The sequence below is a fragment of the Gasterosteus aculeatus genome, chromosome 18, assembly GCF_964276395.1.
Source record: "Gasterosteus aculeatus chromosome 18, fGasAcu3.hap1.1, whole genome shotgun sequence".
Taxonomy (NCBI): domain Eukaryota; kingdom Metazoa; phylum Chordata; class Actinopteri; order Perciformes; family Gasterosteidae; genus Gasterosteus; species Gasterosteus aculeatus.
In genome coordinates this window covers 12,238,620-12,252,149 of record NC_135706.1, presented here as the reverse complement: position 1 = coordinate 12,252,149, position 13,530 = coordinate 12,238,620, and the positions used below count along the sequence as shown (strand labels likewise).

At 44.6% G+C, this 13,530-nt stretch overlaps 3 protein-coding genes across 9 annotated transcripts in view; 1 reads left to right on the top strand and 2 right to left on the bottom strand.

Moving 5' to 3' along the window:
• Positions 1-2,138, bottom strand: part of nhsl1b (NHS-like 1b) — a 76,821-nt gene extending 74,683 nt beyond the window's left edge. For 3 of the 4 annotated variants that reach the window (XM_040160393.2, XM_040160395.2, XM_040160399.2), the window contains exon 1: positions 398-2,138. In XM_040160393.2, coding sequence (XP_040016327.2) covers positions 398-716 — 319 coding nt within the window. In that variant the 5' untranslated portion in view covers positions 717-2,138. The remainder of the gene's footprint in view (positions 1-397) is intronic. The other variant, XM_078093315.1, reaches the window with a different exon arrangement.
• Positions 2,139-2,242: 104 nt separating this feature from the next.
• Positions 2,243-9,117, bottom strand: acbd3 (acyl-Coenzyme A binding domain containing 3). Of its 4 annotated transcripts, none has more exons than XM_040160413.2 (8): positions 8,750-9,117; positions 7,504-7,645; positions 7,030-7,170; positions 6,746-6,904; positions 6,362-6,536; positions 5,941-6,187; positions 5,172-5,459; positions 2,243-4,540 (listed from the first exon to the last, which is right to left on the bottom strand). In XM_040160413.2, the coding sequence occupies exons 1-8, from the start codon at positions 9,015-9,017 to the stop codon at positions 4,326-4,328; spliced, it is 1,635 nt and encodes a 544-aa protein (XP_040016347.1). In that variant the 5' UTR covers positions 9,018-9,117; the 3' UTR covers positions 2,243-4,325. The 4 variants fall into 4 exon arrangements, with proteins under 4 accessions (XP_040016347.1, XP_040016348.1, XP_040016349.1 ...); XM_040160414.2 differs by having other exon boundaries at positions 5,172-5,456; XM_040160415.2 differs by having other exon boundaries at positions 6,746-6,901.
• Positions 9,118-11,854: 2,737 nt separating this feature from the next.
• mixl1 (Mix paired-like homeobox) lies at positions 11,855-13,381 on the top strand. The gene is made up of 4 exons (XM_040160416.2): positions 11,855-11,951; positions 12,135-12,355; positions 12,459-12,585; positions 12,803-13,381. Exons 1-4 carry the CDS (start codon positions 11,855-11,857, stop codon positions 13,378-13,380), a joined length of 1,023 nt encoding a protein of 340 aa, XP_040016350.2. The 3' UTR covers position 13,381.
• The last annotated feature ends 149 nt before the right edge of the window (positions 13,382-13,530 follow it).

Genomic DNA, 13,530 nt, shown 5'->3' with positions numbered 1-13,530 from the left:
GAATCCATCATTTCTGACGGGACAACAGCCTTATTAACATAAGCCTGCCTCAACACACAGCCATGTGTCACCGCTCCCTCCTTCAATGGACACGATGTGACACCTTGGACCTGACCAGCAACAACCCCCCCCCCCTTCAAAGCCAAGGACCATGTACAAGTGTCACAAGTAACACAACTTGAGGTACATTCATAGTCACTCATCTCCAATGAAAAAGATCTCATCTATTTCTCTCTGGGATTAATCAGTATATACATCACATATCTTTGAGGTTCGTAGTGATTCTAGTTTAACCACAATATCATCATCTGGCTGTGGGGCCAGAAGATGGTAGATGTGCATCCATGCTTTCACATTGCAGATTTAACATGCGATTCAATGGCCACCGCTAACTCACGGATTTGGGTCTTCTTGGGATCCAATTGTCGGACTTCAACTTGCAGCTTTTGCAGCCGCCCCTGGATCCTGCAGGACCTCCTGAACACCGTCCCCGCCTGCATCTCGATGGCCAGGAAGATGTCGCCGGCATGTCGAGAGAGGTCGGAGAGTTGGTGGATTATGTTGGTCAACGTGTGACAGCCGACCTCGTCCAGGGACGAGAACAACACGGGTTTCCGCAGCTTGCGTCTCCCAGTTTCCTCTCTCGGTATCCAGCCATCCCTCGCCGATAACCTAGCGACACGCCGCGGCTCGATGGTCCTCTGGGGAAAGGGCATATTTATTTCATACCAGTAAACTCCAGCGAGACCGAAAACTGTAATAAGCTTTAAAACAAAAACAAAAAAACAAATCCAAGACGCATCAGCGTCCTTTGGCTGGGACTATTCGCGAGGCGGCATTATCCTTCAATCCCGCCATATTTTTTTTGTTTGGTTTTCAAAGCGTGAGACTTTGCTGCTGTACACCGGAGACGTTGCCTCCCAAAGTCTATTCAAATTCAAGCAGACAGAGTGCAGGCTGGAGTGAAAAGAAGAAAAGAACACAAGGAAAAGTAGAGGGAAAGTATCGATGAAAACCCGGAAAATACTGAAGCCACCTGTAGCCACTGGATCCGGAGCCAGATATTCAGGGGAGGCTTTACCTTTACCACCGAAGTCAGCTCAGCGGTCCGATGGAAAACCTGGACCGGAGCGCTCCTCCAAATGGAACCGGAGGGACAGGCTTTCAACATTAGAATAATTCACAGTTGGGGGAGGTTTAAAGTTACTGTTTAACTAATTAATTCGTTATGAAGCACGTTGTCTTAATTCAATTAATTGTATTCTGGCTGGATTTATCAGCGGTCTTTCCATAAACAACCTCATAATTATACGGAAACTAACGTTACCCTTAAATACCGTGTCGACTACGGCCTTTCAAATATGTAAAGTAACGTTAATGCTAACATTACCATATTTTGGGAGTACCCTTACAATTATACAGAATGAAGAGATGTGACTGCAAACGTTATTTTGTTAGACAACGTTGTTGTACAATGAAATTATCCATGTAAGGTTACATTAATCAAAGAAAAAAAGAATATGAACGTCGACGTTACCTCTTAATGACGTGATTTTACAGTTAGCATACCTAGCTTTGGCTTAAGTTATTCATGCTAAAGCTAACAGTCCTAGTAGTTAAGCTACTGAGACGGGTTAAGAGTAAAATCACAGCTAACCCAAAGAAATCCTGGGTTTTATTATTGTAAATTGGTGACTCTTGAGCTACATTTGGGTTGAAAGTCCGGCTAGAAACATCCAGATGGGAAAACCGTAAACTTGGTTTTCTCTTTGCTTGTGTGTCCCAACTTTTGACTGGCACTGTAATTAATTTGAAATTCATCTCCTGCTCGTCAGCAAAAAGTTGTATCATTACTCTACTGACCTTTATTTACCCCATCATCCCGTTACACGTCGAGTAACATCCGCACTTGTACTTACCTCAGCACTAAATGTGTTAGACAGCAGCTCAGCAGCAGGACGACACATTCCTCTGCAGGAGAGCGAGGAACTAGATAATCAGGGTCTGATTTTCCAAGAACTTTATCAACTGGTCTCACCTTCTGAACACCGGACTCATTCCTTTCGGTTTTAAATGTGATCACCTGAAACTGAAAAGACGTCTGTCACGGTTTTTTTTCCTTTAATAAATATTAGTCGGACCTGAGGCAACATTAGTGCTCATCTGTTTTAGGCAGTGGATAATAAAAAAAAAACATTAACAATACTATATGTAAACAAAAGTAAAGAAAACTAGTCAATTCTAGAGATGAACATAAGTTTAATCAAGATTAAATATATGCCCCAAAAAAAGGATCAACTCATAAAGAGATCAAAACAAGTCAAAACAATACAAAAAGATCTTTTCTGTGTCATGTCAATAGAGTGTTACAGTTTTATACTTCATACGAGTTTTGGACTTTCATTTGGGGTAAAATTGTATACATAAATCTCATTCACCATATTTTACAGTGCATTGATTCTCAAAACCATAGCCTTCTTCCACATCTAAAAACCCAAACAAACTCCTTTATAGAATTATTTACATACAAGGCTCAAACAAGTAGACTCAAACCATTTGGTGAGCAATATCAAAGTTAAAACAAACATCACCCATCAGAACATATGGGAACTTTCTTAAACTTTACGGCTGAGCCATAGTGACATTTTGTTGCACAAATCACTGAATGGATGGGAGTGGCCTCCAATTATTAAATAAGATGATGCACTCGAACTCACCAAGAACATTGCAGAATTACTTGCAAGTTATTCCACCTCCCTCTTTAAAGTTCAGTTGCGGACACACAAAAATGTACAAACACAGCTCGATGAGTGATGAAGAGAAACAAAATGTCTACCGCCTACTGAACACGGCGCTTGCAATGCATCTATGTGGTAGGTATAAAGAATACATAAAGTAACTGAACAGAATGAATCTAAAGTATGCCATCAAATTAACTTAGAAAAGTTGACAAGTGATTTAATAAGCAACCATGTCCCCAAAGACGCTAAAATAAGTCTACATCACCTCTGTTTATCCACAAATCATTTGAGATTACAAGTTGAGTGAATCTAAACCAGGAGGAATAAACCGGAACAGCCAAACCACATTTTGTGTAATGGATTTTGAGTTCTGATTGCTGCAGAGACGTAACAGTGTGCCTTGACCTCCGAAACTGTGTGACATATTTATTGTTGGGTGTAGTTGTAACACAAAATCTTCCTGGGAGATTTTAATATAATGTCTGCTGTAATACCAACTCCTTTTTTCTTGATCCCATCATGATGAATTGAGGAGCAAAGGCAGTTAATGATGTGATGTAATCAGTCATGTAGAAAGAGACACAGAGGAGGAGAAAGGAAGACCAAATGTAAAGCCAGATGGCCCATCTTTCCTTATGCATGTTACTCTAGACTCGCGCCTTTAACACTTTAAAGCACGGAATGACTTCTTACCTCTTGCCACTAGACCATTAAATAAAACTTCCCTCCTGGTGCATTTGGTCAATCAGAACGCATCAAGAAATAATAAGGGCTAATGTATAGTTTTTGAGCGAGAATAAGCATAAAAGGGGCCTGCGTCCCCTCTATAAATGCTCTCAGATCTTATCTGATTAGGAGTGGCCAGGGAGGAGAACAACAGACTCACGTTGGACCAAGTTTGTGTACTATGGTGTTTTTTAAGTGTGTATGAATGTGAGAGACTTTGCAAAGACCAAAGGCTCTTTGTGGAGCAGAGGCATAGTGTCATGACACATATTTGCAATATAACTATATTCCAACATTGTCTGTGTTCTTCAGGGATAAACAAGGACCGACTGCCACCGAACATGAAACGTTGGCTCTCAGAGAGGGCTGGACTTGCCGGGCTGCCGACTAATACGGTCACAAAAGAGTCGCCCTGTGCAGAAGCAGCCACAAGGCCACGTTGGACAGTGCTGGGCTGCGGTGGCGACAGAAGAGGAGTCCGGGGCGAGAAGTGGTCAAAACGATACGAAAGGGAGAGAGAGATCGAAGCCCTGCAGATTTGGTCTACGGGGGCGCAGCGAGGACAGGTGGTGGAAAAAAACAAAAACAAGAAAGGGCTCCATGACAGACTCTAGCAAGGGATATCTTAGGACACACACACACACACACGTATTAGTCCAGGCCCCAAACTAGAGCTTCCAAAGAGTCTTTGTCGCCCTCTGGTGGTTTTGTTCAGAAAATACCTGGTATCACTTTTTCCTTCAAACACGCGCACACACACACACACACATATATATGTATGTATGTATGTATGTATATACGTATATCTGGACACAAACACACACACACTCCTTGGATCCCCTGTGTCTGTAGTCAGGCTTATCTGGTATAGTAGACTCTGTAGTAAACACTCTTGGAGCGCCAGAGTGAATAGGAGTTGTCGAACTTCAGCAGGTAGACTCCGCGGCCCGGGTACTGATGGCTGCCGGCGTACACCTCCTCGTGACAGTCCCGCCGGTACACCGGCACAATCTCATCCACCTGGGGCTTCCCCGCCTCCTTCTTCGCCTTCTCCTCCTCGCTGGGAGGCTCACCTGAGGACAAGATTTCATAATCTTGAAACACAACAAGTATTAGATTATATCTTCTAGAATGCTTCTTTCCCCCCAAAGTAAACTTGCACGGTAGGAAAAAGAGGTGTTTTTGGTTAAAAATGTTTGAGAAATTTGTGTGCATAAAACACAGATTGCAGTTACACTAAACATAAATACACAGCTGTTGCTCCGGGAGACAGTCGGAAATGCAGTTTAGAAGTACTGCCCTATCTGCCCACGGGTAATTTGTACAACTTGTCTAACATAAATAAACTTGCCAATCCCACTGCAGAATACTGCCATTTATCTCATTAACACTTGATTTCTCAAATTCCTTCCTCCTCACACTACTGCTCTTTTTTTTTTTTAACCAACAAACAAAGGACTTCCTCCTCCAGAGGGAGCGCTGTGAGATGTTTAACCATGACGTAGGCAAGCTCCAGACTTGATAAGAATATCATTTGTGAAATGATAAGTCACTAAAACAGACATTCCTACTTAAAGCAGCATCGATGGCAAAGACAGAACTAAAGCACCACTATGACCAAGTGAGCACAGTATGCTTCATATATCCAACAGTGGGGGAAAGATCGCGGCCTTATTCGGCACACACTCCCCACCCACAGCTCACCTTCCTCCTCCTCGTCCTCGTCGCTGGACTCTGACACGTGCACGCTGACGGCAGCGGAGGCTGCGTCCGTCCACTCGAAAAACACCCCGAAGCCGATGTCGTAATAGTCCGTGGCAAACTCCCAGAAAAGGTACGCGCCCTCCTCGTGGGTGGGCACCCGCACCGTGACCACCTCCCCGCGGCCCACTGTGATCACGCTGTCCGCGTCCTGCCGGATCTTCTCCTTGAAGTCCTTGATCTGCGGCCGCGTCCACATGGATGGAGCCGCTATGACCGGTGGAGAGTCTGCTGGGATGGAAGCAATAGGAGACTTCTTACATTCTGCTGATGCAGTTTTTCCCTTCCTTTTTCGCCACTAAAAAAAACTATGGGTTAATTCCTAATAAAAAGAAATTCCTATCATCATACACAGATCATTCTGGAGAGAGTAATGTATTTGTGTAGTTTTACTTTGCAATATTTCCATTACCGTTTGAGTCAGTTTACTCTTTCAGTTTACCTCAAAGTATATATCGATATATAAATCTATATTTCTATACAGACACTTTTTCTTTTTTAGCGGTCTCACATATTATGTACAGTATGAATTCATTTTTGCAGACCCAGCGGTCCATCAACCAATCCTTTTTTATCTTTTTTGAGTCAGCAGCTAGTGGATTATTGGGCTCAGGGTGTATGAACCACACTGAGGCCCAATGAGGTGATTCCTGCGTCTACTCAGATTGTTTAAGGGCTTTAAATGAGAAACATCCAAGGCCGGCCAACCAACCTAATAAAGGCCCGTTTTCCGAGACCTCCTCTGCCGGCTCAGGCGCCGGCTCCCTGTTCATGCTCTCTGAGTAAGAGTCCGAATGGCCTCCATTGACTGTCGGAGGTTCGTCGCCGGAAGGCGGTGAGGCCGCATACATCAGCCCTGCGGCTGAGGCGGGGATCAGTTCGCCACCGCCGAAGCCACTAGCGTCGAGGGTGCCCTGCAGCATCGAATCCGCCTGCATCTGCTGCTTCTGTAAGGCCGCCTGCGGCGAAAAAAAGGAAGACGGAACTGAGTCAAGACATTGAAATCCAAACTGGGGACAATTCCAGACATTGACATTTGTAAAAATGACATGTATGTTGCCAACACCTGATGTTCCCCATTACCAGCAAACAGTCTATAAACGTGTATCCTTGTGCTAGTAATGACATGCTACCTGTTGCTGGGCCAGCTGGACCTGGTAGAGCTGCTGCATGTACTGCTGGTAGTGCTGCTCCTGGAGCTGACGGATGAGGCCCAGCTGTTGCTCCGGGCTGTTGGGGTACTGCTGAGCAGCGTACTGCTGGAACTGCACCGCCGTCTGAGCATTCAGCGCCGCCATAATCTGTTGTCTGGACGGAAAAGGACACAGGGGCAGAGTTGGTGAGGAAATAACAGCAGGAAACCGAGAGAAGACAATGGTGGACGGTGGAGAATTTCAGGACTTTAAGACCAGATTAGAGTTATTTTCTGGGGAATGTTTCTGCTGAGCACGGACACCGCTGTAGATGATCACGAAGAAGTTGTTTTGCATTGTGCATTGTGATAGAGACACACATACTTCTGCTGCTCAATACGTAGCCTCTCCTCCTCTGCCTCTCTTCTTTCCTCTTCCTCTCTCCTCTGCCTTTCCTCCTCCACGAGCCTCCGTCTCTCCTCCTCCTGCCTTTGTCGCTCCCTCTCCTCCTCCTCCAGGCGCTGACGCTCCTCTTCTTCTCTTCTGGCAAAGAGCAAAGAAATGAAAGATGTTATAAATTACACATAATGGACAAATTCATTCAAAAATATCATACGCCACTGGAAATAGAAAAAAAAAAGTTTGCAATTTAACTATCGTCGCCTCACCTTTTCCTCTCCTGCTCCTCCCTTTCGATCTTGTGTGAGGTTACGTAGGGAGCGAAGAGGTTACAGCACTTGTTCAGCAGCTTGACAAACTCCACCATGGCCTCCTCCTTCTCCAGGTTACCCAAGGAGGCCCACTCTTTCCTGCACAGTGAGAATAGAGGTGAGGCAAACTGGGCTCGGTCGTAATCAATTTCGGCCACCTCAATTTTAGATGCCATGTTATTAATTTACAATAGCAAAAACAATGTTATTTTAAATGTAATGGTAGCAGTTGTAACAAACATTGATTCTTTAAAATCATTAGGTCTGAAATAGAGTGTTTGGGATCCAGGAAACAAGCAAAGTTCATGCATTTTTAATCACAGAGCACACGCCAAGTGTTCACAGGACTAAAAAGGACACATTAAATTAACGGAATATTTACCAGAATTTCACACACACACACATATATACATAGACGCCTGCTTGGGTTACCTGCGGTCGTTACCCAGGACATCAAAGAAGCCAACCTCTGGTGAAGCATCAGGATTATAAGGCCCCAGTAACACCTGCTTGTGCAGCGCCACCAGGCGAAGCTTCTCCTCGTAGGTCGGGTGGAAGGCCTTTCCATCCTTATCTGATAGCAGCAATGAGGAAGCAATGCGTTTGCATTCATTGCAACATTGAAACGTGCTTGTAAATACTGTGACACACCTGTGTCGTAGTGCATTGTAGTAGTAGTAGTAGTAGTAGTAGTAGCAGCAACAACAGTAGAAGCATACAGCTCTACTGTGTCTTTTGATACTAACTTAATAAGATATTGGCGAGATGCGTTCAAGGCCATTTAAATATTAACTTGCGGTGAGGCAAGAATCTGATTCTATCCAAAACAAGTTACTCAAGACCGAACCCTAACCTGCTACACACCTGCAGTTAAAATACAAAAGCACTGATTACTATTAGAACATAGTGGCGACCAGGCCAAGACCTGTTTGCACAGTCATCCCAAGTGCTTTTCTCCAAGAACAGAGCAAATGCACAGATTCAAAAAGGGGATCAGGATGTGTCCAGGATGTTTATTGGATTTCCTGTTGGAATGGCAGCGTTGGGAGGGGCTTATGGATACGAGCAGGAAGTTGGGCTGTTAAATACAACCCCGTAAGTGCAGCAAGTCCTGGTTTTAAAGCACGTCGATCCATGACTGCGGACCGGTATTCTCAGCGCAGACCCACTCCCGCGGCACAATGAGAGCCGGTTGGCCGACTCATCACAGAGGAATCTGTGCAGACAGATGCAGTACGAGCTAGCAGGGCGTGTTCAAGGCTCCAAAAAAACAAATCACTGCGAGACACCGCCGGGTTCGGTTCGACAGCTCGTAGAACAGGACTGCGTTAAGTTGATGGGGGCAGCCGCACGCCAAGCCAGGGTATTCTTCCCAACCCCCCACAAAGTGAAGTACATGACGCCCTTGCAAGGCGATGCTTGGAAGTGCAGCGCTTATTTCGCCCTTTAACGAGCAGCTAGCAGGCTGTTAGCGCCGTTGGCTACTCGTTAGCATTGAAGCTAATGCAACGTTCAGGGGCTGACAGCGGCAGCCGTGGGGGTGACAGCTAACGTTGCGAGCTAACGTTAGCAAGCGGCTAACCTCGACCGGCGAGCGAGTCGTCTCGTGTATTTTAACGCGAACGTTGGCCGCGTCTTGTAGGTCGTGCGCGTGCGGTTTGGACAAAAGCTGAAATACCTTTGAAGAATTTAAGGCCCATTCCGTACAGCTCCAGCAGAGGAAAGCCCCATTTCCTCTCTATCGCGGACTTAGCCGTCTCCCCATCTTCGCCCCCCGCGGCACCCGACGTGTCGGTGTCGGGCTCCCCGGGCTCGGGCTGCGGCTCTTCGAGCTGGGTCTGCTCGCCCTCCGGGTCCGGGCTGAGGGTGAGGCCATCGATGGAAACTTCGAGCCGGCTGGAAGTAGCACTGTCGAGGTCGCCGCTCTGAACCTCTGTCGCCATCATGTAGACTGTCAGCTGAAGCGGCCACGTACCTACTTCCGTTTAAATTTGGCGGAAGTTCCGGGAGATTTTTTTTTCTCCTTTCATGTAAATAATGACGACGCTTTAACCGATAAGATAAATATATTTACATATGTTTTAAATTTCTTATATAGTTGGGAATGAATTTGTTTAAAAAAATACGGATCGGAACAACAACAATGTCTTTTGGAATTACGTCAACATTATTTTACTCGGGAAAGATGCACAACGCAATGTGGTCCTTTTTCAGTTTTCTGATGTTAATGTTTCTAGTTATGGTAAAGAAAAATAAAAAAAATAAGTATTTGTATTTGTGTATTAAGAGCTTTTAATTTGAAAAAACAATAATTATCAATGGTTATTATGTATGTGTATCTAAAGAAGATAAAAATTCAAATTTGTAGTAGTAGTGTAGTCTCGTGGAATGGGTGGAGATGGATTTCCATATTTCTAAATTATTTTTAACAGCACAAAATACAAATCCTCCCAGTATCCCACGCCATCAAGTACTGGGTTAATAACAAATGTGCGTACAGCCAGCCAGACATACATAGAGAATGTATTTATTTCTGTTTATTTATTTGTTTAAATATGAGTTATAGCATAACAATACTGAACATATCTAAGGCTGTCTGGTAGTCCTTTTTCTATAAACACAAACAATTACGATCTGTTAAATTTGGCAAAAAAATATATATAAAAGATGAAAAATATACATCAATCAAGCTGTAATAAATATGCAATTTATTGCAGTAACATCACTCTTTACTTCAGATTGGGATATTACTGAAACCTTGTAAATTAATGTAATATACCTTAAATCATCCCTCAAATACACAAAGAACAAACTCAAAAAGAGGCCCATAAGACAGCTGTCTTTCTAACACAAACCTGCAAATTTGTGAGGATAACCTACCTGTCTGTCTACAGATGAAATGTATAGTGGTCAGGTTCAACTGTGGGTGAAACAGTGGTCAGACTCCAAAGGTGTGAACGTGCTTTTGTTTGTGTCTACATGAGCTGCCAACTGGAAATGGCCAGTAGAAATCCCAAAGTGCTTTACTGTTTGATGTTTGAAAGTGCAGTCTGTTAACTAACCAGCATGAATCAAGCACAGCATCCTGCGCAGCTGTCGTGGGCTGACAAAATGAGAATGAGTACTAACTACAAACACCGGAAATAAAAGTGCAATACAATTACAGCAAGGCTGAATTGATATTTTTCAAAACTCAAACCTTTTTTACTCAAAAGCTCGGTGGACACATGATAAACGTATACGTCATTTAAAGTTCATTCTTGTAAACACTGCGACACACCTCTGTGTTGTAGTGCAACGGTAGAAGTAGCCTATATTCTTTTGATGAATGTATAAGTCATTTAAGGTTCATTCTCTGATCTGAGGATAGCTGGCAGGAAACATTCTCAATGTCCACATATTACAAAAGGAATCAGGAAATCCAACAGCCTGATTTTAGCATACCAATCTGGTCTGTGAACACAGGCAATACCCAATTAGGGCCCCAGACAAAGCCGCCTGTGAACCGTGAATGTCTCTACCAACAAGCCCGTCCGACCTAAACAATGCTGGATGTGTCAAAGTACAAAGATCAATAAGAGCGGTTGTGGATGGGAAATGACACAAGGGCTGTCAAGTAATTTTCCCACATATATTTTCACAAGAAAATAAAAATCATATAAAAGAGGATGTTTTTGTCTCCCCACACCCAAAGAAACTGCACGTGTCGTATGAAATTTAATATTTATTTCCCAAGTACGTACAATATTTTACTATGGCAAATTCTTCGAGGAAATGAGCCTGGACTCTCACTAAAAGTACATGTAACCAAAAATGTGTGAACAAATTAGTCTGTCTGTGATGTTACCCTACCTCTTGACTTGATCCCCCTGAATCAAATGAAAGACGAGCACTTACTTCATGGGTACTTTTGAAGTTTTTGTGTATTGAGATTAACTTTGTTGGAACTTAGAGGGGCAGGAGGCAGAAGGTCCGATATCAATGCAGAGGAGCAGAGCTCTTAAGGCCTGAAACTTATAAAAACTACTTTTATTTTTCCATCAACAACTATAGGAGGAACCAGATAGAAAACCTATAACCATATACATAATGTATGGATGCAGAATTGCAATAAGAAAGGAATAAATACGTTATATTGACATATTCTTTATGCTATTTCAAAGTGGTATTTATTTAGTGTCCTGTTGCTTTACTGACAACACATGCAGATGCACACTGCTTCCTATAAACATCTGGCTGTATTGACGAATGTTGAAATAAAGGGGCTAATATGTGTATATATATCTATGTATATATACACGTTTATATTAGGCCCTATATATTTTGACTGGAGATTACATGCATAAATGTGAAATTCGGTTATTTTAAAGAAACGAACTGCAACCTTTGCGAGGCTCAGATTAGGAAATGGCCGTTTGGCACCGGCCTCTCTCTCTCTCTCTCTTTGGATGGATACTGGTCAGTTATTTCTTCATCCTCTCCGAAGCGGATAAATGTTTTCACTGCGGATGTGTATTGCGCATGCAGATTCCATTAAAGCCCCTTTTAGAAAAAAGAGACCTGCGGTCGCTCCACCGTCCCAGGTGTGATGCCTTCACACCTCCGACCTCCTGCAGACGTCTGAAGTCAGCGCTTCGGCCCGCTGCAGTGCCAGCCGGCCCCGATGGTCGCCCCATTCACACGTACAGGCAGCAGCACCTTTGATCGCGGGGGGGATTTAAGTGCGGCGAGGCGCGCAGGTCTCAGGCTCAGTCAGTCGCTGGAAATAAGACCTTCGCCGAGCATGTCTTCACTTCATGGGAATATGTGCGTCGGGGATCTGAATCACTACCAGATGTATCACGGGGCACCTCTGCAGATAAACGACATGGTGAACTCAGGTAATGTGCCCCGGGAAGCGACGGTCTAATTTGGTGACTGTATGGTGTCCAGCGGTCACAGTAAATAACGGTTTCGCAGCCGAGGTCCGCGCGTAATTTACGCACGCGTTCATTGTCGTGATTCCGTGGTTCCCATTTGTCTCGCGTCCTTTTAACTAAACGGTCTGCACGTTTTCTTTACAGATTATGTAGCGGCAGATGTTACAAACTACTTCAACCCCGCAAACGCTGTGCCGAGGGCGGATAAATGCGTGGCAATACTGACCCACAGGAGAAAGAGGACCAACTTCACCCAGCAGCAAATCGAGGTGTTGGAGAAGGTTTACTCGGAAACTAAATATCCTGACATCTACCTGCGAGAGAGACTGGAGGCTCTGACCGGGCTACCGGAGTCCAGAATTCAGGTATTGTCTCAACGACGCACCTTGGTTTAAAATATATTTAATGTTGTTGACCTATTAAATAGTACTGAACTTTCCTCGCGTTTTTCTCCCACTCGTTTTCCAGGTGTGGTTTCAGAACAGAAGGGCCAAGTCTCGTCGCCAAGTGGGCTCATCTGCGTCGATGAAGGCCGCGAACACACCAGCTGTTGGCCCCTTCACGCAGCTGCAGAGCAGGATGGCCCCAGAGAACGGTAATGCTCACAGTCACAACCTTTGTGAAGTTCCCAGTTCTGTATTCCAAAAGGCGTTTTTAGTACTCAGTAATCAGACATAATTTGCTGCAGAAATGTCTTCTACGCTTGATTTAAAGTCACTTACATCTATACAATAAGTAACTACTAATTTACTGAGCAAAAGATCAATACACGTTTATTTTATTTAACGACGAACGCCTCACCTCTTTTTCAGTTTACAACAACAATCATGGAGTCGAGGCACACAGGGTAGGAGGCTTTGGACTGGAGGAGAGTTTCAGACCCACAATGCACCAATGCACCGACGAGGCTCACAGAACCAGTATGCCCACCGCGCCCAGCGGCTACGCACACACCTCCGTCTCCTGCATCTACGACAAGGAGGCAGGCAGAGAGAAGAGCGCGGAGATGCAACTCCGCGAGCTGAGCGTCAACGTCCCATGCTGCAACATCCACCTGTATCCCAAGGAGACCGAGCTTCCTCCGAGGGTGGAGGCCAACGTGCCCGTTGACCAGGGCGCGAAGGTTCTGGTGGAATACGACAACTTCCCGCCCAACAAGACCATCGGACCGGAGATGAAAGTGGTGATTCCTCCCATTCCCGTCCAGAATAACTTCAGCAGGTCGTCGCCCAAGGATAACGGATGCCAAATCCAGTATCCGTGCGTGAGGGCCACAGGGGGCCGGTTCAGTCCCTTCTCCCCGATCCACGCTGCGGAGGCCCAGGACTTTACCGACTCCGACTCCGACTGGGAGACGGAGGCCATGGCCGGCCTTAGCGGCTTTATGTGATGCAGTAGGAGAGCCGATATGAAGACGGCTATGTGTATCATAAGAGGCAGTATGCAGTTGTTTGCGTGAAAGAAAAGTGTGTATTTATTGTTAAATAGTAATAAAAGTGTTAATTGGAAGAAAATAAAATGGGAAAAAAAGAAGGTAACT